Below are 25,105 nucleotides of genomic sequence, written 5' to 3'. Positions count from 1 at the left end.
AGTGAGCATGTGAACACATTCTCATTTTATTTTTCCTGCCACCTTCCTTTATGCTTGTTTCTTCTCCTCTGCTCCCTTTTCTTGTATCACCCACCTCTTCGCCTTCTCCATCTCCTTTCATAACAGAAATAGTGCCATAGAATGGGCCTCAGTCATGTTGAGAAAATGGAGCCCTAATTAAATTGTTTCCTTCCTCAGTGTCCCAAAACTATGGTTTCCTGTGTAGCTGCGTTCTGACTGGACGGCACTTGATTTTTTTGTGTTACATATTGATTGCTTAAATTGACTTGTCAAAATCACATCTGGGTAGAGTCTGGGAGATTTGCCTGTTCAAGGAGTTGAGATGAAGTCCTGGTTTTGATTTTTACACTCTGGCTTTACAAACTTTGCAGAAGTAACGTTCTTGTCCTTTGGAGATAAATACTTCTGTCCCTCAAAGGTTGGAGGAGGGGTACAACAGGTACTCTCTAGTGATGGGTGAGGGATTATAGCTTCAGGTGCCCTTTGCAAAGACAAAGTATAGTCTTTTGGCCAAGTGAATGTTAGTGAGAAAACACTTTGTGTCATGTTATGGGGTCCATCTCATTAACAGTAGTTTCCATTTTTTTGTTCCTCTTTCCCTTTTTCAGAACATCTGCAAGAATTGTGGTGGAGTCTTCTGTGACACCTGTTCAGCTAATGAACTGCCCCTTCCATCCAGCATCAAGCCAGAGTGTGTTTGCAACATGTGTCACAAACAGCTGATGCAGCAGTATTCAACAAGCCCATTGTAGGACTCCACACGAGACATTGCTGACCATTCAAGGCTTGGTGCAGCTATAAAATATTGTAGCTATGCTCAGCTCTGGGGCTGTTCTAGCGAGTTTATAGCAAAGAATCTCTTATCTCTGTACTTGCGAGGTCAAGGAAAGTACAGTATTGTACTCACATTGTCACAACTGTCAACTTAAAATACTGACCTGAGCCTTCCTTAAGGAAAACACACCCATTTTCAGGCATGAGCTGCTCTAAAGAACTGTTCAGAAAAGCCTTAATACTATGGCAAGAGGCACAAACACCAGTACAGTTAAGCACTTTGTTGGAAGGTAAAATGGAACAAAACTGATAACTGAAAAGATGAGAAGGTACTTTCACCAGCTTGCGTGGCTCTGCCTGAAACACTTTCCTTTTTCCTTTCTGTCTTCTCTAGTTCTGTTGAACTGAGATGCTCCAGTTAAGAGAGAAATTGCACGAAAGAGCTGAGCAATAAATGTGGGATTTACTTAATTCAGTGCTCAGTTGGTCTTGTTTAGGCATGTGGAGTAAAACATTAAAAGTTGAAAGGAAAGATTTAAAAATATTTGGGGGCTATTTTATTGTTTGAGTGAGATGAGAATTGAATAGCAACCATTTTGCTCAGTATGCTTGAATGTTCTCATAGCAAAATATTATTTAAATATAGCTTATTTTGTTGTAAAAACAGAGGCCTCTGAACTTTGTAGTGGAGGCTTTCATTGTGACTTATGGAAGCTGTGACATTCTAAAGTCCATAAACCTGTTCTGTCTTGATTTGATAATCAGGATTTTGATTCCAAAATATTTAAATGGAAAAAATACTGGTCTTCCTTTAAACAGAATATTTGGGGGCATGTTTGTACAGTGATGTACTGCTCCTGCAAATACAGTGCACATGAATCACTGGCATAATATAGCTGTTATTCAAACAGCCAAGATTTAGTCATGTTAGACTTATGACTTTTTTAGCCACACGAAGTGGCGGCTGCTACCACGGGGTTCAGAGGTGCTGATGTGAAATTCACTTTCAAATAGGCTTTATGGTTTTCATAGAAAGATAACCTGACATAAAAGCCTTAACTGAGACTTTCTGTGCTACAACAAAAGGTGACACCTTCCTTCTGAAGTGTACAGAGGGCTCTGGCCTCCCCTCGTGCCACCATGTTTAAACAGCAAAATCACAAATACTGGTACACATTCCTCCATAAAGAGAAAGATGTAGTTCAAATAAACTAAACCATTAAGACCCCAGAATGTATTATAATCTTTAGAAAACAGACATATATATTTATATCTGTTGGGGAGCGTTGCATTAATTTTTGTACAAATCTATAGTTAGAAAACCTGTTCCTCCAAAAGTGATTATATGCAAATTAAATGTTAGAACTACATTGAGAGTTGAAGCCACTTTCCTGAGCCAGTGAGGGTGATGAGCGTATAATCTAGTCTGGGTCTCCCTCTGAGTGCAAGGAGCTAGCTAGGCTTATTTCACATAAGCCAACCAACAACAGCGAGTGAATGGAACTCAGGAAAGCAGGGGGAACAAAGGAATACATTACAAGTTCAACTGGAAGTGCTTTTTATTAAGTTTTCTTGTAAGAATAGTAAATATCTGATCTTTTCCTGCAATTGGTAACTTTAGAAGCATTAAGTTTTTAATTCTTAAGAGGTAAAATAGCTTTGTGTTTGGAATCTGAGTGGGAGATAAAGTGAACCTTTTTTCCAGGAAGAGACAAGATCACCAATAAAAAGTCATGGACAGCCCTCTTGCAGCACTGGAAAAGATACTGGGCTAATCTTAGCCTGAAGGTGAGGTTGATTGCTTTTGCAGGGTGTATGTTTAGTAATGCTCACAAAGCTACAGAACTTAATCTGCTAGTTGAGTTGGTTTTGTTTTTCTGCTAGTCAGAGTAGAAACAAATTTAAGCATTTGAATGTTAAACTGGAAACATAGTATTTAATTTTAATGTATAAATACTGACACGTCTCTAGAGTGTGATTAGAAGCTCAAATAGATTATTCTCCAGTTACTTTTTAAACCTTTTAGACTCTGAAACAGGAAAATTGCTACCACCACTTTTACATAATGTTTCAAAAAGCAAGATAGGAAACTCAGAACTTGGTCATAAGTGACCAACTCTTTGCAATCAACATTGTAGCAAATGAGTTAGTTACAGGTGTAAGTGCAACTTAAATGGAGAGTCAGAATTACAATATGGCCTCTGTCATCCTCAGTATTGGACTTGTAAATGCAATGGTTGTGACATTACTGTATTCACTCTACCACCTAAGGTAATAAATGTAAGCATCTCTGATCTATTTTTGTTTGTAGGTATAACCCTGAAAACTAAAGGGCAGGTGGGAAAGTGTTTTCTACTGGTTCTTCACCAAAATAAAATTGTTTAAAATACTTTTCTGCTTGTCCAGTAGATTCTTGTGTAGTAAACTGAGTTGTTAAATGCATCACTATGGGGAAAGTAGCCCTTTCACTGAAATGCATTGGTTGTTACCTCTGAATACAGACCTACATATGCACCCCCTCATTTCACTTTTGTGCACATACCTATTTATTGTAATGACCTTATTTTACTGGTACTGTAGCTCAGAATGAGCTTGATACCGTTTCCACTAGTACCCCAGGAGATATTTAAAAACTCCATATTACACAGTAAAGACAACAGATTAAACAGCTGTTTGTGTAAGGTTAGTTTAGCCTCTACCACTTACCTGTCCCTTTGAAACCATATGGCTGTGTCTAGAGTGGCCAGTTTTTCCAGAAAATCAGCTGCTTTTCTGGAAAAACTTGCCAGCTGTCTACACTGGCCACTTGAATTTCCGGAAAAGCACTGACAATCTCATGTAAGATTCAGTGTTTTTGCGGAAACACTATGCTGTTCCTGTTCAGGCAAAAGTCCCTTTTGTGCAAAACTTTTGCGCTAAAGGGCCAGTGTAGACAGCTCAGCTGTGTTTTCCGCAAAAAAGCCCCAACTGCGAAAATGGCGATCAGGGCTTTTTTGCGGAAAAGCGCGTCTAGATTGCCACGGACGCTTTTCCACAAAGTGCTTTTGCAGAAAAGCGTCCGTGCCAATCGAGACGCTCTTTTCCAAAAACGCTTTAAACGGAAAACTTTTCTGCTAAAAGCATTTCTGGAAAATCATGCCAGTCTAGACATAGTCTATGAGCCTATCACCACAGCAGATACAGTGATAAGCAGGGCTCAACAGCTGGGTTCAGGTAATCTGCATATGCGCAGAACGATCTGCGCTTGTGCAGCTCGCTGGACAGCATGGCTAGCAAGCAGGGCTTGCTGCTGTTGGGCGAGCCCTGGTGATAAGCATGAAATGCCAGTGAACTCCTCCAAAAAACAGCTGAAAACAAGGCTCACTTGCATCCTTCCACCATGTGAAAAACCACCTGGAGCAACAAGCCTAAGCCCTGTCCACATCAGCATGTCAGTAAAAGTCTCCCACCAACAGAATTACTCTGGCAGCTATGCCAATCTAGCACTTCCCATGTCAGAACACACAGTACCCTTAAACTGTCCGTTTGAAAGTTGAGATGAATTACAAGTACAGGAAACCCCTGGCATATCATCGCCCATGTTCTCAGCCCCCACATTTACAACCACTTTTGGGGCTGGGCCAGGCCAACCCCCTTCCCCTCCCCCCCCCCAAAAAAATTGTCCTCAGCCTGCATTTGACAGTGCCTATCATAAATGAAGGTTTGAGTTACGACATCCCTGACTTCCAGCGCTTCCCCAGCAACCAAGTGCATCCTGAGTTGAGGGCTAAATGTAGGTGTATTGATGCCTCTTTGCAGTACCGTGTATTACTGTGTTATACTCTCTTCCAGTCACTGCCATGCTTTTGCATTTACTAGGGTCTTAAAATTTTGCAAAATTGAGGTAGTTAGGGTTTTTTTGTCATTCAGATGGTGCTCAACTATTGCTAGAACTGCTAATGTCAAAAGTAAGCTGCTCAATAGTAATGTACATAGTATATTTCTCAGGCACCACAACCTTAAACTGGAACTTACCATGGCCTATACTGTAATACAAGAACAGTTTGATCACCTTTATTCTGTTTACAGACAAATTCCAGTGTGAACACAATTTATTGTGCACTTTACTACGCAAACCCATATTGAACAATTTTAGATACAGATTCTGAATTGCCTTTCAAAAAACAAGATGTCCTTTATGATTTATCCTTGCTACTGCACCGGAGCACCTGTTTTCTAGTTCCAAAAAGGATGAGTAAATGAAGCACTTGTTTTATCCTGAAAAGAAAGGGAAAGAATGTTAGTGATTTAGGTATCAGAAACTCTTGTCTAGGAAATGCTAACTTTCCCCCCTTTAACCTCAACACCCTTCCCCTTGTCATGTTTGACAAGTTCTCTGTGAACAACTCCTAAGCACTGAGTGCTGTTCACAGCTCATCTAAATTAAGGCACCTGAAATGAGCAACTCGTTTTAAAATGGTATAGATCAAGTACTCAGAGAACCCTGATGAACTGGAGGAGATCCAAGCACAGAGCTGAACTAAATCATGCTCTGCAAATTAACCCCATTTCAACAGGAGTGCTCATTACCATACAGATTGAACAGGTCAGATGATACTAAACACTCCTGCATGGGTAGAACATTTACCGCTTTCTTATGTAACAAAAGCAGTAGTAGAGGTGGGATAAGTCTGCTACACCTGGCAAAACAAATATTAAAGCCTTGAAACAACAAACCCCTTACCTCCAACTTAATGTAGCACCTCAGAGGATTCCATGTTCCTCAGCATTTGCTACAGATGGACTAAAAGTGGATGGGGGGGGGGCGTACTCTTATGTGTGGAATATTCTAAATTTCTACTCAAACACTGAAGTCAAAATGTATATTCTTCAGAAGACATTTAAGGGAAGAATCTGCAGTTGTCAAGAGCCCTGTAGCCCAAAAACTCTCCCCCTGCAGAACAGTAGCCTCAAGTTAAATAGGCTTTAATTAGCAACAACTTCAAGTGTGCATGTTTCCTCTTGTCCCTTTTTCTTGGCTCAGATGATCCAAAACTTCACGTGCCTGTGGAGCATCTTGCTTTCTTCCACTTCAATGCTAGAACAAAGCATTGGTTCTGACACGTGGTCTTTAGACTCACCAGTCCAAGGTCAGCCACAATGTGGACTTTAAGGAAGACTAAAAGCCTTACAAGATGTTTACTTGAGCAAACACATTTTTATCCAAGCCAGTGGTAACACCACACTTGACTCTAAGAAAGCTGAAACAAAAAAAGTCAAGAGTGTCTCCCTCAAATTCTCTAGTCTGTCCAGTTCCATTATGTTAACATTTCTCCCATGTCATCAAGACTGAATGTTTAACATGTCAGCTAGTTCAAATGCAATCACAGGTTACAAGTCTTGCATCTCATCGCACTCCAGTGCTGCGGAAATAGTAAATACATTTTTCACTTAACTCTCAAAAATTGGTTCTACAACTGAAACTCCTTATGAGCCTACATTTTCACGATACCTTCTATAGTAGTCAGAATTAGTGGATTTTGGTTGTAGACACACACACAAATTTAAAACCTGAATTCTTACATAAGTTCATTGCCTAACTAGATAGTCCTGTAAGTTTCTGTCCAGTTATCAAGTGATGTGCCAAAACATCCCACTCAGTTCTGTCATACTCTAAGTGTTGTCTACATTAATGAAGTTGGATCAGACCCTAATTAAGAATGTTTTCAATAAGAGTGAAAGTGTTCTATTTGGATGCCTGAAATAAGACATTGAGAAATTCATTATACATTTAGATTAACTTTTAGGTATCTTAAATATTTTAGACTCTACTGGTTTTTAACTGCTACAGTACCGCATACAGACGCTGGTACAAATAACCATGTGAGATAAGGGATAAATTGTCCATCTTTGGGAATAGCATGTATTATGGGGGAAGAAGAGTTAATACACTTACCTAGTTTGGGACTGTGCCATTGTCACTGGTTCTCTTGTTTTCTTTTTGGAGATGAATTCAGGAATAATTCAATATATCTATGTTCTGGGGAATAATTTAAAATGTTGTTTGTAAAGTTTGAGTAACAAAAAATGTCTACTCAGTGTGACTATTCCATGCACTATCGAGTTTTTCAGGCCTGAACAACTCAAAGTTACTTTTGCACTACATAATCAGAAGATGGCTTAAGTCCTCACATGATGTTCCAGGTGACTGGAACTACATGGTTCAATAAAAAAATGCAAGCACTACTTACGCACGTGTGATCTGTCCTTGACCATAGCAGCAACTGCATCTTCGTGACTCTCAAAATATACATCTGCTTCTCCTGTAGCTTTGCCAATAGAATTATATTCCATAGTGATTTTTGCAGGTTTCAGTGGAGCAAAAAACTAAACAAAAAACAAATCTTAAGTGAAAGATCAAGTCTGGGGCTAGTTTGACTCTAATCAGGCAAGAGTCAAACTAAAAGGAAGCAAGCTATATATATAGTTCAATTCTACAAGTTTGCTTCAGAACTGGTTGGACATCATGGCTTTAGACTAAATCTGCTAGTGTGCCTCAACATATACCATCTCACATGGAAAAGTGCCCTGTGTCAGAATAAACTCCATGTCATAAACTGTGTTCTACTTTGTTTCTCACCACAAAAAAAAAATCAAGTACTTCCTCAAAACAATCAGCAGCAAGCACTGCAAAGCCATGCTTATCTTAACATGAGGACATATGCTGATTATATTTGACAAATCTTATCAAACTCATTCAATTTTAAAATAAGATTTGATTAAAAGATCTAGCAAGAACATGTACACAGCAGCACTGGTCCCCAGTGGTTTGCCTTAAGCTCTTGTAAAAATTTGTTCACATAGCTCTCCTTTAAAAACACATACAAGATAGACTACAATGCTTTCTTCTCATTCTGTTTTGTTTGTGACAACTTTATTCCGAATGAAGCTCAGCTGTTCTTGCTGCCCTTGGAATTTAGTTTCACCATTCCCCCATGCTCTGGCCTTACGCTAACAGCAGTACTAGCTCAAATAATTTATCAGGAAAAAAAAAAAGGCCCGGCAGCAATTCAGAATAGACCATTTGAACAGTGCCTACCCGAGTGGCATACCAATCTAGCTAAAGCCCCTTAGCTCTAAACAAAATGCAGGACTAAAGACAACTATGGAATAATGACTGGCATTACAGCCTCAGATACCCCAAGTCAAATAGAAGATATTTTTAAGAGTGGGAATTTCACACTTTAAAGCAGAAATTGTATGTGCATTTACCAAAAGTTACATTAAATCCTTACAGGTCCTCTCAGTTGTTAATTAGCTACTGAAGCTGTTGTATCCAAACATTCCCATTATGATCATTTCTGCTCCCCCCTTACAATCCTGTACAGTGTGCCCAAATCTAGGCCTTTCACTTCTTTGTAGACCATCCCCAGTTTTCACAAGCAAACCCTTTGGAAATTAGGTAACATTAAAATATTTACAACACAAAGTGTTAATAGGATTTGAAGTGTAATCAGAGCTTAAATTGTCACCAGTGCTGTATATTCTCTTGATCTTACTGCAACGCACATTTACAATGTCTTGGGCACTAGCTTGAAATGGCAGACCCCTCAGATGGACCAAATGCAACGATGAGGAGGTAATCACAAATTCTGAAGCATCCCGAGGCTTTTCAATCACTTCTCTATAAGGTTCTACACAGGTGAACAAAAGCAGCATCATTAGTACTTGGGACATTATGCTCTTCCAAAAACTATGTATACATATGCATTCACAGTGTAGATCAGTGATGGGCATTGCCCTTTGAGGGCGGCCATTTTGAATTCTGCACAGGACACCACAACTCTGTCTCTGTCTTTCAGACAAACGTGCTACCCCTTGAAGAGCCACGGGTGGGGGAGCCACAATTTTTTCTTAGAAGAACCACATGCAGCTCACAAACCACGGGTTGGCTACCCCGACCTAAACTCTTGAAGGGGCTGCAAGATTTTTATCACCAAGATGGCCTCCTGGGATAAAGTAGCTTTGCTAACTGCACCTGCATACCTAGAATCTGCAGGGTGTGCTGATTGAACCATAGCAGCATTTGACTGGATGCAGGAGCACATGGCTTTCAGAGTCAATGTTGTGTGCAATCAACATACACCTCACTTCACATGCCCTTGCTTTGTGCATGTCACTAACAAAATTGGCAGGAAAAAACCACGTAGATGGAAACCAGCAGAATCTGTCAACCTTGCCCCAATGGGGTGCCCACCACTGCTGCAGAGAAGTGTATATGCAAAGATGCTTCAAAGAACAAATGCAACAAGAACTCACCATTTTCTTTTTCATTTTCACAAGCTGCAGCTGGTCCAAGGGTCTGACTCAATTCGTTTTCTTCAAAGACTGATTCGGTTTCTTTTATCGGTTTAGCATTCGGATATGTAGTCATCTTCTTCCCTCTATATAAACCGCTATGGGTTCGAACTTCACTCCTCCGACTTGGAAATATTTCTATATATCTAGATTTAAAAGAAAAAAAAAGGATTGCAAGGTATGCCAACAGACTAGGGACAAACTCCTGTTTAGTTAGTTAACCAGTTCAGTCAATTAACCAATTCAACTTAATGCTTAAGGGGGGCAGTCCAGTCCATAGGGCTGGAGCCGTCCCTGCGCTGCCAGCAGATGTTGCTGCAGCCCAGAAGCAGCAGCAGGAGGGGAAGATGGAGGCTGCCACTTCCAGCCTCTTGCCTGTGGCTGCTCCTAAACAACAATTAACAGGTTACCCATTCACATCCCATTGAATGAATATTTGTGAAAATTCTGTTGTCTATTATTTTAAATTGCCGTACTACCACAGTTCTTACTGGTGCTGCTTTGTGGGCACTAGAAATCCTACACCACAGCTATGTGATTCATTAAGCAGAGACTTCTGGACAGTCATATTAAGCTGGTTTTCAAATAAGCCTGCCTCTGCAACTTAAAAAGAGTCTTTTAAAGATTAAGCTACTTTCTGTTTTTCAGGAATAAATTGAAAATGGTCACAGTGATTACAAGTGTTAATGAGATTTGAAATAAGGAGGTTAACTGGCTAGTCAACTATTCAATAGGCACTTCCGCATTCCTCCTTGGAAACATACAAGAGCCCCCACTGGGGGGCTCTTGTACATTTCCAAGGAGGAATGAGGAACTCAGTGTACAGTCCAGGGTCATCAGGAAGTCCCGCTTACTCCAGGCTGCATGTGGCGAACCTGCTTTGAAATGCACAAGAATCCCCAGCAGGGGTCTTGTGCATTTCAAAGCTATGGAGCCCAGCATCAGTGGGGGATTCAGTCTCCTGCTGACCCTGAACTCCATGCTACTCTGCATGCCACTAGGAGCCTGGGGTCAGCTAGGAACTCCTCAGCTAACTTGGGTTCTGGGGAGATGCCACTGGAGCCCAGGATCATCTGGGAGTCCCCAGCTGACCCCGGGCTCCACTGTGCCTTTGAAAGGCATGGAGGCAGCAGTTTCAAAGGGGAAGCCGCCGCACAGCTGCCACCTCCGTGCCTTTCAAAGAGGCAGCCACGGAGCACAGGGGTCAGCTGGGGGCCTCCCAGCTCCACAGCTACCCCTTTGAAAGGCATGGAAGTGGCATTTCAAAGGGGTAGCCATTGCATCAGCTGTGCAGCAGCTGCGGGTTTGGAATGCTGCCTTGGGATTTTCCATTGACTAGTCCATTAGTGGATAAGCAGGAGAGCCACAGTGGGATTAGTTTCTAACCCTAGGAGCTAACCCTGCTGCGGCTCTGCCTTTTAAACGTATTAAGAGCTGGCTGAAGCACTGCAGGGGGGCCTGGTGCAAGCTGGGACAGCTGATTCCCATTAAGGCTGATCAGTTAACCAGTTAAACATTTGCTTCCCTAGCTGGAATTACAAAAAGGAAGAAAAGCAAAAGCAGTTACACTGGGCTGTAACGGATTTTTTATATAACAACATAGTTAACAATCTTGCTTTGATGCAGCCATGCTTAGCATTGTGTACAACTAACAACATACCATTATATAACAAATATCATTACATATAATAATGATACAGTACAAGCAATGCAAAGCCTGAGGTAGCTATGACAATGATCTAAATACTAAACAGAAGGAAAAAGTCAGATATTAAGAAAATGTTAATATGCGGAATATATTTGTCAAGCCATGTTCAAATTAAAGGGGAAGGAGACACCTCCCAGTTTTTTACTCCCCTCCCCAATACTGTCTGGATGCCTCAGAGGGGTAACTCAGACTTCTTTAAAATATATTTCAGAAGAACAAATTTTCTATTTCGCATGCACCAAATTCCATCCAACTCCAGGCATCATAAAAAAATTGCTATGGAAAGACTATCCAACCCCAGACATTACCCATTCTCCTTCAAATTACTTCATCATGTTCCCATTTAAATTAGATGGGCAGTGTTAAAGCCATAATCCTGGATTAGTGCAGAATCACGGACTACATGTCCCAGAAACTTTTTTGCTTCTTCACTGTCGCATCAAATTCCCTTAACAACCCTAAATATGACAAACATCCCATCAAGTCTGCACAAAATGTTCTAATGACACTCATGCAAATGTGTATAGTTGGAGTAATACACACATTACCCAGTGAAAAGCAAGGTGATAAACACAAGGATGGGGAGTGAGTGCGCCCACTGTCAATGAACAATCTGAGACAACGCAAAAGGTAAAACCAGTTATGCTTGTACCACTTATATGCTTTTTATAGTCACAAGCTTTAAGTTATCCTTTACTGTTAAAGCCTAATGATGTACACAAACTACTTTGTTACCATACTGAAACACATACCGATTCCCAATTTCCTCCTTATGCTTTAACAGGGCTTGATTTGCCATCTCCGGTGCTGCAAATTGCACAAAAGCTTCTCCTGTTTTCCTTCTTCCTCTCTGATCCATGACAAATGTTATCTCAACTATATCCAGATCTTTAGGGGGGGAAAAGCATTTTCTGTAAGTAGTAGCATATACATTTTTTTCCTTCTCTCATTTTAAATAGATAAAAATTTACCTACTTCAGAATTGACTGGTCAAGCAGCCCTGAACAGAACTGATCAAGTATTGAATTTTTCTAATTTTCTACCTTTTCTTTGATTTGTACATAAAGGATAATTTCCTATGAGTCTTTGTTGGTGAAACGTTGGTCTGCCTGAATTTTCAAAGGGAATAAGTGATTACTACAAGATTTCAATTCTCTATATTCTTCTGTTTAGGGTTTTGATTTTTAAACAGTACCCAAACAGCATGAACAAGTTCTCCTTACTCCAAAGCTGGCAGCTGCTGGTTTTGTGGGAAACTTAATCTGAATTTCTACCAGCCCACACAGAAGTCAGAGGAAGTTTCAAACATTTTTAAAATATAATTAATCATTTTACCCATTGTGCAGGCCTTTCTGGCATACTCTAAAGAAACCAGAGAAAATCATGTTGTTTGGCATACCACACGCTTCCTAGAACTTTACACTAACTCTAATCAAGGCTTGAAATGGACCAGGTTTGGTTGATTTACTCACCTGATTTATTTTTTCAGGAAGGCTGTCATCTTTATCTCCATTATATTCTTCAACAAGTATATATCTAACTATTATGACTTGCAACACATTCTATTAATGTTTTGATGACAACATAACACCTGCCTGAGTTTGCAGACATCCTGAAACAGTGGTTCTGAAAACTGAGCTGTCAGTCATCTCAACCATGCCTTAACTAAAGTATCTAGTGAGCATCATTTAAATATCAACATTGTTTGAAGTACGTAAGAAAGGAAAGGTCATATTATAAAGAGGTGCACAATATACTGTGTCAATGACATTTCATTTTGGCACCATTTTATCTATTATGTGCCTTAGATTTCGCATCTTATTTTCAACCCAATATTGGCCCTACAAAGCGGAAGTCAATCCTGCAGAGCCCAGAAGGGAAGCCACTCTCTCGCCAATCAACATGGGCCACTACTTTAGCTTTGGTGGTGGGCGTGCACCAAGTCTTAAAGGGTGCTGCTCCCTTCTCTTCTAGAAGCTGTCTTCAGAATTTGTAACTACTGCACTATTGCCTTCCCCTCAGTCCAGATTTTGAAGCTTCTCTTCACAACCATGAAGATGGCAGAGCTGTTGTATCTGTGCGTGTGACTGTGTAGGTAACCTAGTTACCAAGAGACTAACTATAGTAGGGCTAATGAAAAGTTTACATTAAAGGCTCAGTTAAAACTACATTGGTTTTATTCAGCGAGGGCATACCTTCGCACACACCGGAAAAAACTGCTAAGCAAAGAGATCGGCTTCAAGAGTGCTACATTGTTTCCTACAGAGCAGCGAGGCTTGTGTTACCGGTGTTGTGAGCTACAAAATCAAATAGCTACACACTGTTAAAAATGACAACTTCGCAGCAGTGAAGGAGAGTAATCATAAGACTGAGCAGGATAACACGCTGCCTGGAGTAAAAAGGTAAACTAGTCTGTGAGCTAAGGGCAGGCACTGTTATCCAGACATAAGGGTTTTGGGGTGTCGGCAGGAAAACTAGACTTGCCAGTATCCCCATGTGGAAGATGGATAGACAAGCGTACAGTTGGTTTATTGTTTTAAGATCTTCTCCACTTAAATGCTTTTGGTTTCCTATTTTCTACCTGTGGAGCACAGTAGTTTAGTCTCCTATAGCATTTTGGTCTATTTTCGGTTCTTGGGTTCAGCGTGTGGGTGCTGGTGGCCTATGACCTACAGGAGGTCACACTAGATACTCTGGTGGGACCCTTATGGTCTTAAGCTCTGTGAAACAGTTTGCTTTAAGGTGGCTATCAAGTCACTGGATACCACCGGTCACAGCCCTCGGAGGGAAGGGGGCAGCAAGGCTTGACTGGTCCTGCTATGTTCATCCTGGTTAGTACTGGGAGACTGCAACCATAGGCTCAATGTGAGAATGGGAAAATGGCATGCTTCCATCAAGCCGGGTAAGGCGCACACTCCAGCCAGAAGGGGCTAGAGGTGCAATTACCCCAATAACTTTGATAGACAGAAATATCAACATGTCCTATAAACAAAATAAGATGACCTCTCTCCATACTGCATTTAAGAATTTCTGTAACTTAAATTTACATCAACTCAGCAGAAAATATAGTTTAGAAGATATAAATTAAAAGTCGTAAATCACCTGCAAAGAATTCTGAAACCTCTGCTTCAGTACAACTGTAAGGAAGGCCTCGAAGGCGTACAACTCCATCGTTAGCTACAGGGGACGAACTGGTCTGCAGACTCTTCAATATGGCATCTACATCTTCATTATGTATTTCAAAAACTGCAAAGACGACAAGACTAGACTGTATATTTCCCTTTGCATCTCAACCGCTGCAAAGTTACCCTGAAGAAATGTTCTCTTCCTGGTTCTGGGGAGAAGCAATATTCTTTCAACTTTAACTGTAGTTTTTACTTGCGCTCTCTCAGTTCTAACAAATGCTTGATTTGCTAAGTGACAGCGAAAGGCATCACCTTCGAACCTGCAAGCCACAGAGAAATGATAAATCATCTCTGTAGGGTGGCTGAGTGCAGGCACGGGCCCATGTGAAGACAGGAGCAGCTAAGCCCAGTTAACTGGGGAGTGGTAGAGCAGAAATACAGTGATAGCGCAGATGTCTGTGACTAAATAGGGAGCAAGGTGCGGGACTAGGGATGTTAAATGTAGATTAACTAATCGAATACTCGATGTGATTTCCATCGACTATTCGATTAGGCAATAAGGGTGCCTCTGCCTTAGAACTCTAGCAAGAGCCCAGCAATTCAAAAGTTGAAGCCCAGAAAGGAGCCTGGGGCCAGTCCCTGGCCCACTGCTCCCTGCAGCGCCTGAGCCTTCGAAATGGGGCAGGGCTCCTGTACATTTCAAAAGCAGAATTGCAGCAGAACCTGCAGGAGTGGAGACAGCTTCAGCCCCTGATCAGTTTCCCACTGTGCCTCTACCTCCCCACCCCCCCGCAGAGACGGTGCTGGAGGGAATCTGTTTTTAAGCTGGCTCCCCCCAGCACCAGCTCCTGCTCCCCGTCCCCCCTTGCTGCCTCTCTCTCAGAGGCAGCAAGAGGGGGGAGCAACTAGTCACTTACATCCCTAGCTGTGACACACAGAGGCAGCAGTAAATGTACCTGACTGAATGGGAGAGGCAAGGGAGATCAGCCAGGGTCTGCAAGGGCAAGACCCCTTAAGCATCTCCCCCCTCCCCCAAAAGTGTGTTCCATACCCAGGGCTCGACAAATCAGTGTATCTACTCGCCCATGACAAGTAGATTTCAGCTGGGCATCCTGTTTACTAGCGGCGCGCGCATGCACTATGCGGGTCTGGCACGTGCACAGTGCGAGGCTGAGGAGTAGATTTCACCACGGTTTGTCAAGCCCTGTCCACCCACAACCTACAACTCTCCAGGTTTTCTCCCTTGGCTCCTCCCTCAACCCCCCAAGCCATTGCATTGTTTCTGAAAGGTGTAGGAAATACGTTTCTGTACGGTAGTTTAAATGAATTACTGAACATTCAGTATTAATATGCCTAGCAACAAATCTATTTGTCAAAAAACATTTCCTGAGCCTTTTTGTTGTCTGTATTGTTAGACATACTTGCTGACAGGTATTTTGAAGTAAATTATCAAAATAATTGAAAGGGTGTTGTTATATTGCTATTTTGACAAGTTAAATCTGCCAACTTTTGCAGTATTTTAAAATACTGTGCACAGAATTCCCCTGGGAGTACATAATGCACCTCAGCCATTTGAATGCAATGATGCAGTGCCTCCCCCACCAAAGGGGAGACATGATGCATCATGAAAGCTGTAATCCAACCAAGGATCCACACCTCCTGAAGAGGACAGGAGCATGAGTCACCCACATTGCAGAGATATTTAGAAAATAATTTATTATTTTTGGACAAAGAATCTTACATTGATTATGTTTGTGGGCACTTCTGAAAAAAAGACAATTTCCTTAGTTGGTATTTTTGATGGGAAAAAAATCATTTTCCAACCAGTTCCATTATAAGTACAATAGGAGAAGAAAGGGTTGAAGTGTGTAAATCCATGAAAAGAAAAATTATAGCCAAAAAATTGTAGAGAAATTCTGGGGGAGGGAGCAATGACTTTTCAGTCCTCTCTCCAGTGTGTTTTGTATTATCAGCCTAACCTTCTTCATAAAATGGAATAACAAAATAAGATAGCATTTGTGCTTTCAAAGGGACTATTTGGTTTTGCTCGCTTTAGATCTAGTTACCCTCCAGCCCGTCCTTAGAAAATTATAATAAGCAATGAACATAAACATAAGAATGCTCATACTGGATCAGACCAAATGTCCATCTAGCCCAGTATCCTTGTCTGCCAACAGTAGACAATACCAGATGCTCCAGAGGGAGGGATCACAACAGGTAATCCTCACATGATCCCTCCCTGTCACCCACCTCCAGAGAAACAGCACCTAGGGACTATTCCTACCCATCCTGGCTAATAGCCATTGATGGACCTAACCTCCATGACTCTAGCTAGCTCTTTTTTTAAGTCCTAGCCTTCACCACATCCTCTGGCAAGGAGTCCCACAGGTTGACTGTGCACTGACTGAAGAAAAGCTTCCTTCTGTTTGTTTTAAACCTGCTGTCTATTTCATTTGGTGACCCCTAGTTCTTATATTGTGGGAATATGTAAATAACTTTTCCTTATTCACTTTTTTCACACCAGTCATGATTTTACAGACCTCTATCCTCCCCCCCTTAGTCTCCTCTTTTCTAAGATGAAAAGTCCAAGTCTTTTTAATCTCTCTTCATATGGGACCCGTTCCAAACCCCTCATCATTTCTGTTACCCTTTTCTAAACCTTTTCCAATGCCAATATATCTTTTTTGAGATGAGGCGACCACATCTGTATGCAGTATTCAAGATGTGGGCATACCATGGTTTTATACAGAGGCAATGTTTTCTGTCTTATTCTCTATCCCTTTTTTAATGACTCCTAACATTCCATTTGCTTTTTTGACTGCTGCTGCACATTGAGTGGATGTTTACTGAGATCTATCCACAATGACTCCAAGATCTTTCTCTTGAGTAGTTGTAGCCAAATTAGTCCCCATCATATGTATATATACTTGGGATTATTTTTTCCAATATGCATTACTTTACATTTATCAACAATAAATTTCATTTGCCATTTTGTTGCCCAATCAGTTTGGTGAGATCTTTTTGAAGCCCTTCACAGTCTGCTTTGGTGTTAACTATCTTGAACAGTTTGGTATCATCTGCAAATTTTGCCACCTCACTGTTTATCCCGTTCTCGAGATCATTTATAAATGAGTTGAATAGGATGGGTCATAAGACAGACCCTTGGAGGATCCCACTAGTTACCTCTCTCCACTTGGAAAACGTACCATTTATTCCTACCCTTTGTTTCCTGTCTTTTAACCAGTTATCAATCCACAAAAGGAGCTTCCCTCTTATCCCATGACAACTTACTTTACTTAAGAGTCTTTGGTGAGGGACCTTGTCAAAGGTTTTCTGAAAATCTAAATATACTATATGCACTGGATCTCCCTGTCCACACGTTTCTTGACCCCCTTCAAAGAAGTCTAGCAGATTAGTAAGGCATGATTTCCCTTTACAGAAACCATGTTGACTTTCTCCCAACAAATTATATTCATCCATGTGTCTGACAATTTTATTCTTCACTATAGTTTCAACTAATCTGCCCGGTACTGACTTACCAGTCTGGAATTGCCAGGATCACCTCTAGAGCCCTTTTTAAATATTGGTGTCACATGAGCTATCTTCCAATCATTAGGTACAAAAGCAGATTTAAAGGAGAGGTTACAAACCACAGTGAATAGTTCTGCAAATTTCCCATTTGAGTTTTCAGAACTCTTGGGTGAATGCCATCTGGTCACAGTGACTTGTTACTGTTAAATTGATCAATTTGTTCCAAAACTGCCCCTAATGACACCTCAATCTGGGACAATTCCTCAGATTTGTTACCTAAAAAGAATGGCTCAGGTTTGGGAATCGCCCCAATATCCTCAGCCGTGAAGACTGAAGGAAAAAATTAATTTAGCTTCTCTGCTATGACTATCATCTTTGAGTGCTCCTTTAGCATCTCGATCATCTAACAGCCCCACTGGTTGTTTAGCCTGCTTTTCCTGCTTCTGATGTACTTCAAAAACATTTTACTATTATTTTGGGGGGGGTTTTGCTAGTGTTCTTCAAACTCCTTTTTTGGCTTTTCTTATATTTTTACACTTAATTTGACAAAGTTTATGGTCTTTTCTATTTTCCTCACAAGGATTTGACTTCCACTTTTTAAAAGATGTCTTTATCTCTCTGCTTCTTTTACCTGGTTAAGCCAAGCCACTGTGACACTTTTTTGGTTCTCTGTGTTTTTTAATTTGGGATATATATTTAAGTTGGGCCTCTATTATGGTCTCTGAAAAGTTAAAATCTTGCAGAGAGTTTACTTTTGTCACTGTACCTTTTAATTTCTGATTAACTAACTTCCTCATTTTGTGTAGTTCCCCTTTCTGAAATTAAATGCCACAGTGTTGGGCTGCTGAGGTGTTTTTCCCAGCACAGGGATGTTAAATTTTATTATATTATGATCACTATTTCCAAGTGGAAATGAACCTCTTGAACCAAATCCTGCACTCCACTTAGGCCCAAATCAAGAATAGCCTCTCCCCTTGCGGGTTCCAGAACCAGCTGCTCCAAGAAGCAGTCATTTAAGGTATCAAGAAATTTTATCTCTGCATCCCATCCTGAGGTGACGTGTACCCAGTCAATATGGGGATAGTTGAAAACACCCACTATTATCGAGTTTTTTAATTTGATAGCCTCTCTAATCTCTTATCTTAAAGATTTTTGCTTATAGATCTTAAATAAAGCTATGTTGACACTATTTGATACAGAACAGTCTTCGCAGCTACCGCACTACTTGTAATTACTGTTTTAGTTCTTTTACTTTCTAAAATGCTCTCCCCATTGTTCCACCAACAGCATGCATCTTTAGTTTTGCTCTGAAATATTCTTTTACATTTTAATGTACTGTGTGTAAGTTACCTTCAGAACCTATTGAACGTACCTTCCACATACCGCTGACCCATATATTGCCGGTGCTTTTCTAAGGCATTCCGCACATCGTGTTCTGACTCTAGTTCAATCAAAGCATCTCCTCTGCGTTTGCCATCCCTATTTAAAAGGAAGTGTATCCCACTCTCACCATTTCGAATTCTGCAGTCTAGAAAGTTACACAGAAAAGATAGTTAGAGCAATATTGTGCTTATATTTCTTTCCCCACCATAATCTTCTGATCCAATGAAAACACAACATTCTCATCTTATACAAAAGTTTCACCTAAGCAGCAGAGAATAGTATATCAAACAGAGGGCAGTAAATGTTATTATCCACACACACACACACCCCCATCCATCCATCCATCTGGGTACAGACATTTTCGAGATCAATCCTTAACTGCCTTAATTTTGACTTCTTGTCAATTTAAGGCCTTCATCCTACAATCTGTTTTAAACAAATGGACATTTATAACCACATGGGGGGCGGGGGGAGGTCATCAAAGTCAGCAGAGCTCTGCAAGGATCTACCCACATGGATCAGATTATGGGACTGAAGCCTTCACGGGTTAGCATTTTTTTTTTAGTTTGCAATTCAAATAATTTAAGTGTGTTTTAAAAAATAACTTTAAACACAAAGCTAAATGACTTGCGCCCTCATGAGACAGAGAGACACTAAACACAAAATAATTCCATGGTATTAAGTACTTATCAAAACGTAACTTGAACAATAAACACAAGATTTAAGTTCAATCATTAATATTTAAAGTACATCCAAACATTACATTTGATTAATAGATCTCTGTACAAAGCCAGACATTATACCAGCAAAAAAGCTAAGCACATCTTCAACAGTGCAAGAATATGGCAATCCTTGAGCTCGGATGAGAAACACATCATCTTCCTCTCCTGGTTTAGGTAGATTTGGTTCATACTCAGAGAGTGGAGGATAGTCATCTTGAAATGAAGAGCTTGAATCCTTTGAAAAACAACAACAGGTTTTCTTTTTTTTAAAAATAATAACTGCTACTCAATTACTCTTTTCAATAATTTTAACACAAAAAGGAATTTATATCATGCTGGCTCTTGCCAGCAGCTCATAGAAGTAAACAGATAAAAACAGTCTATTAGATTATCCAGTCAAACTGTAGGATTGTTCCTTATACACATTTTTTTCAGTCCCCGTAGTACTAAATGACGAACAAAAATACTATTGTTTTTCAGGATATCCACTACAGGTAACTCCTACTGACTCAGAGGCATCTGTAATCTTTAGAAGAAAATGCAAAACTACTCAGATTTACATTGTTACAAACACAGAGTGTCTGTGAAAAGTCACCATGTTTTACTTTAAGCTTAAACACAGAATTGAAAGTAATCACATGGGAGAGGTTAGAGCATGGGTTCCCAAATTGGGGGGCATGAAAAAAATCTGGGGGGGAGGCAAGGCAAACCACCCCCCCCCGTCAATCCCACCCCAAGTTTTGCTGCTATTTTTTTTGGGGGGGGGGGGCGAGGGTGAGGGTTTCTCAAAAGTCAAAAAAGTGGGCATGATGCTGAAAAGTTTGGGAACCAATGGGCTAGAGGGAATAATGGTGGTGAAATCAATGAGATAAGCAGGTAATGAAAAACTTACTTCTAGGGTCATGATAGTGTAAACAGTGAACAGATGAGCCTGGGCTCAAAAGTTAACCTATATAGTTACACACAGGCCTACTCCTGCTTCCCATCCCCCGGCTGCCTCTGTGTTAAAAGTAGCAGTGCAGGGGGAAGATGGGAACCAGAGTGTGTGGGAAGCCAGCTTCCCACCTTCCCTCACGCTCAGAGGCAGTTGTGCCAGGGGGAGCATGCAGCTCCATGGGAGCCACCTCCCTCTCCCCCACTGCATGTAAATATGTAACTGCTCCCCCTGTGTGTAAGTGTGTAACAAAGCAGTTAGACATTTACCTGAATAAATGCTTTTAAAAATCCCTACTAGGGATCCTGACCCAATGGCCTAATAGCAACACAATGCACAAGACTACAGTGCCTTCCTCTCATGTATGCTACAGAGATAGGCTGGAATTAGGTACTTAATCATTTAAAAACATTTGGACTCACAGACTGTGTCAGAAGGGACCATTATGATCATCTAGTCTGACCCCCTGCACAGTGCAGGCCACAGAATGTCACCCACCCTCTCCTAGAATAGTCCTCTCTCCTATATCTCAGATATTGAAGCCTTCAAATAGTTTGAAGACCCCAAGATGCAGAGAATCCTCCAGCTGTGATCTGTACCCCACGCTACAGAGGAAGGTGAAAATCCTCCAGGGCCTCTTCCAATCTACCCTGGAGGAAAATTCCTTCCCGACCCCAAATATGGCGATCAGCTAAACCCTGAGCATGTGGGCAAGACTCACCAGCCAGATACCCAGAAAGTTCTCTATAGTAACTCCTTCTTGCAAAAGTCTCAGTATTCAAGAAACTAACCACAGTGGGGGGGGGGGGGGGACCTATCCACAACAGTCCAGCCATTTTACAGAATGACGGCATTCTACATGAGTTACTTATTTAAAAAAAACAAAAACAAAGGCAGCTTCTAATTTCCTAGCTTGGCAAGAGGATGGGTACAGGACCTCTCTGTCCTGGCCACATGATGGAGAAGGTAACAAAGATTGACCTTCAACACCATGGGAGAAGGTCTCCCAAGAGTAGCAAGAGTTTCCTCTTCTAAGGGCTCCAATAGATGGGTTTTCCACTCCCCTCCTGGCTAGGAAACAGAAGCAGTGGCCAGCGAAGACTGGGGGCTAACACAAGAGCAGGGACTTGAGGGGGAAAACAAGTCTCTCTCCCTGCTTGAGGAGCTTGTTTGGCTCGCCCCCAGATGGGGTGCCAGGGAGCAGACGGTGACCCCAGCACGGAGGGGAAGCGGCCCCAGGGGCAGGCAGAGCGGATGGGAAAGGGAGTGCGGCCCCCGGGAGAGGGGTGGGATGGGAGCAGGTTTCGGGGGGCAGGGGATCCCAGCAGGGGGCCGGAGGAGACACCACACCCGCCAAGTCCCCCAGAGATGGGGCGCTGGGGGGGGCATTAGTGTGAGGCAGGATGTCGGGGGGGCAGATGTCGGGGGGGCAGGAGTGAGAGGCAGGATGTGGGGGGGCAGATGTCGGGGGGGCAGATGTCGGGGGGCAGGAGTGAGAGGCAGGATGCGGGGGGGCAGGAGTGAGAGGCAGGATGTGGGGGGGCAGATGTCGGGGGGGCAGGAGTGAGAGGCAGGATGTGGGGGGCAGATGTCGAGGGGGGGCAGGAGTGTGAGGCAGGATGTGGGGGGGCAGATGTCGAGGGGGGCAGGAGTGTGAGGCAGGATGTGGGGGGGCAGATGTCGGGGGGGCAGATGTCGGGGGGCAGGAGTGAGAGGCAGGATGTGGGGGGGCAGATGTCGGGGGGCAGGAGTGAGAGGCAGGATGTCGGGGGGCAGGATGTCGGGGGGGCAGGAGTGAGAGGCAGGATGTGGGGGGGCAGATGTCGGGGGGCAGGAGTGAGAGGCAGGATGGGAGGGAGGGCAGATGTCGGGGGCGGCAGGAGTGAGAGGCAGGATGTGGGGGGGCAGATGTCGGGGGGCAGGAGTGAGAGGCAGGATGTCGGGGGGCAGATGTCGGGGGGCAGGAGTGAGAGGCAGGATGTCGGGGGGCAGATGTCGGGGGGCAGGAGTGAGAGGCAGGATGTCGGGGGGCAGATGTCGGGGGCGGCAGGAGTGAGAGGCAGGATGTCGGGGGGCAGATGTCGGGGGGGCAGGAGTGAGAGGCAGGATGTCGGGGGGGCAGATGTGGGGGGGCAGGAGTGAGAGGCAGGATGTCGGGGGGCAGATGTGGGGGGGGCAGGAGTGAGAGGCAGGATGTGGGGGGGCAGGAGTGAGAGGCAGGATGTGGGGGGGGCAGGAGTGAGAGGCAGGATGTCGGGGGGCAGATGTGGGGGGGCAGGAGTGAGAGGCAGGATGTGGGAGGGGCAGGAGTGAGAGGCAGGATGTGGGAGGGGCAGATGTCGGGGGGGGGCAGGAGTGTGAGGCAGGATGTGGGGGGGCAGATGTCGAGGGGGGGCAGGAGTGAGGGGCAGGATGTGGGGGGGCCAGATGTCGGGGGGGGCAGGAGTGTGAGGCAGGATGTGGGGAGGCAGATGTCGGGGGGGCAGGAGTGTGAGGCAGGATGTGGGGGGGGGGCAGGAGTGTGAGGCAGGATGTGGGGGGGGGCAGGAGTGAGAGGCAGGATGTGGGGGGGCAGATGTCGGGGGGCAGGAGTGTGAGGCAGGATGTGGGGGGGCAGGAGTGAGAGGCAGGATGTGGGGGGGCAGGAGTGAGGCAGGATGTGGGGGGGCAGATGTCGGGGGGGCAGGAGTGTGAGGCAGGATGTGGGGGGGCAGATGTCGGGGGCAGGAGTGTGAGGCAGGATGTGGGGGGGCAGGAGTGAGAGGCAGGATGTGGGGGGGCAGGAGTGAGGCAGGATGTGGGGGGGCAGATGTCGGGGGGGCAGGAGTGTGAGGCAGGATGTGGGGGGGGCAGGAGTGAGAGGCAGGATGTGGGGGGGTAGATGTCGGGGGGGCAGGAGTGTGAGGCAGGATGTGGGGGGGCAGGTGTCGGGGGGCAGATGTCGGGGGGGGCAGGATGTGGGGGGGGCAGGAGTGAGAGGCAGGATGTGGGGGGCAGATGTCGGGGGGGCAGATGTCGGGGGGGCAGGGCCTGTCGGAAGCGGGGCCCCGGGGAAGCGGGGGGCGGGGCCGTACCTGCGCGTAGCTCCGCCCCGGGTGGGCCTGGGGCAGCAGCGGGCCCCGCAAGGCCCCGAAGCCGGGCCCGGCCGGGCTGGGCAGGCTGCCGGCGGCCACCGCCACAGGCAGGCCCCGGCGCGGCGCGGCCGCCCCCAGCAGCAGCAGGAGCCGGCGGCGGCCGGAGAGGGCGGCGGCGGGGCGCAGGGGCAGGCAGGCCGCCCCCGTGCGCTGGCAGCTGCTGCAGCTACAGCCGCAGCCCCGCAGCAGCGCGCCCAGCACCCAGCGCGTCCCGGCCATGGGCGGCGGCGGCGAGGCGAGGCGGCGGGGGCGGAGCGGGGCCGGCACATGCGCCGCGAAGGGGGCGCCGGGCGGCCGGGGGGCTCCGCCTCCCCTTCCCGGCAGGCCCTGAGCCGGCGGGGCGGGTCCCGGGCTCCCGGCGGCCATGGCGGGGCGAAGAACCGCCCCTCCCCCCCCCCGCTCGCAAAGCGCCTGAGGTAACTCGGCTGCGAGGGCGCAGGAGCAGCCCGGGCGCCCCTGCCCCGTGGGGCGCGACTGAGGAAGGGGGGGGGGCTAGGAGCGGGGTAACCCTGTTTGAACTTGCACAAAAAAGAGGCCGCGCTTGAGAGAGAGGAGCTGAGCCATCGCCCCCCCCTCCGGCTGTGTCTACACTGGCGTGTGGCATCAGGGCTTCGCGCAAGAACTAGGATGCTCCCGCTCAGGGATCAGCCCTCTTGCTGCAACTGCTCTTGTGCAGGAGGCCAGTGTGGACAGGCGACAGGGATTTCTTGCCCAAGGAAGCCTGATGGTTAAAATGGCCATGGGAGCTTTCTTGCGCAAGAGAGCGTCTATTCTAGCCCGGACGCTCCTGCGCAAAAGCACATCTCCTGCGCAAATACTTGAAGGCAAGAACTCTTGCGTTAAAGAGTGTTTGCGCAAGAGCGTGCCAATGTAGACACAGCCACGGGCTACGTCTAGACTGGCGTGATTTTCCACAAATGCTTTTAACGGAGACGTTTCCCGTTAAAAGCATTTGCGGAAAAGAGCGTCTAGATTGGCACGGACGCTTTTCCGCAAAAGCACTTTTTGCGGAAAAGCGTCCATGCCAATCTAGACGCGATTTTGCGCACGAAAGCCCCGATCGCCATTTTCGCCATCGGGGCTTTTTTGCGCAAAACAATACCGCGTCGTCTACACTGGCCGTCTTGCGCAAAAGCATTTGTGCAAGAGGGCTTGTGCCCGAACAGGAGCAGCACAGCATTTCCGCAAGAACACTGACAATCTTACATGAGATCGTCAGTGTTCTTGCGGAAATTCAAGCGGCCAGTGCAGACAGCTGGCAAGTTTTTCCGGAAAAACTTGCCAGTCTAGACACAGCCAACGGTGTATTCATGTGAATTAATCAGTGTTACATACATGAATACTGTATAGGGTTGCCAGGTGTCTGGTTTTGAACCGGACAGTCCAGTATTTGAGCTTCCTGTTCAGGAAACAATTTGAGAAAATAGAAATGAGAA

General features: G+C 44.6%; 2 protein-coding genes across 12 annotated transcripts in view; one reads left to right on the top strand and one right to left on the bottom strand.

Moving 5' to 3' along the window:
• RUFY3 (RUN and FYVE domain containing 3) overlaps positions 1-4,441 on the top strand; it is a 77,182-nt gene extending 72,741 nt beyond the window's left edge. For 10 of the 11 annotated variants that reach the window (XM_075929421.1, XM_075929419.1, XM_075929417.1 and 7 more), the window contains one exon: positions 630-4,441. In XM_075929421.1, coding sequence (XP_075785536.1) covers positions 630-773 — 144 coding nt within the window. In that variant the 3' untranslated portion in view covers positions 774-4,441. The remainder of the gene's footprint in view (positions 1-629) is intronic. The other variant, XM_075929420.1, reaches the window with a different exon arrangement.
• A 380-nt stretch (positions 4,442-4,821) lies between these two features.
• GRSF1 (G-rich RNA sequence binding factor 1) lies at positions 4,822-23,937 on the bottom strand. The gene is made up of 10 exons (XM_075929427.1): positions 23,610-23,937; positions 19,683-19,836; positions 18,869-19,024; positions 13,943-14,086; positions 11,593-11,728; positions 9,094-9,278; positions 8,344-8,468; positions 7,026-7,161; positions 6,731-6,814; positions 4,822-5,052 (listed from the first exon to the last, which is right to left on the bottom strand). The coding sequence occupies exons 1-9, from the start codon at positions 23,886-23,888 to the stop codon at positions 6,753-6,755; spliced, it is 1,377 nt and encodes a 458-aa protein (XP_075785542.1). The 5' UTR covers positions 23,889-23,937; the 3' UTR covers positions 4,822-5,052; positions 6,731-6,752.
• Between the last annotated feature and the right edge of the window lie 1,168 nt (positions 23,938-25,105).

The sequence above is a fragment of the Pelodiscus sinensis genome, chromosome 5 (genome assembly GCF_049634645.1).
Source record: "Pelodiscus sinensis isolate JC-2024 chromosome 5, ASM4963464v1, whole genome shotgun sequence".
In the NCBI taxonomy this organism is placed as follows: domain Eukaryota; kingdom Metazoa; phylum Chordata; order Testudines; family Trionychidae; genus Pelodiscus; species Pelodiscus sinensis.
Note: the sequence above shows the minus strand (reverse complement) of the source record. Positions and strands in the feature narration are given on the sequence as shown.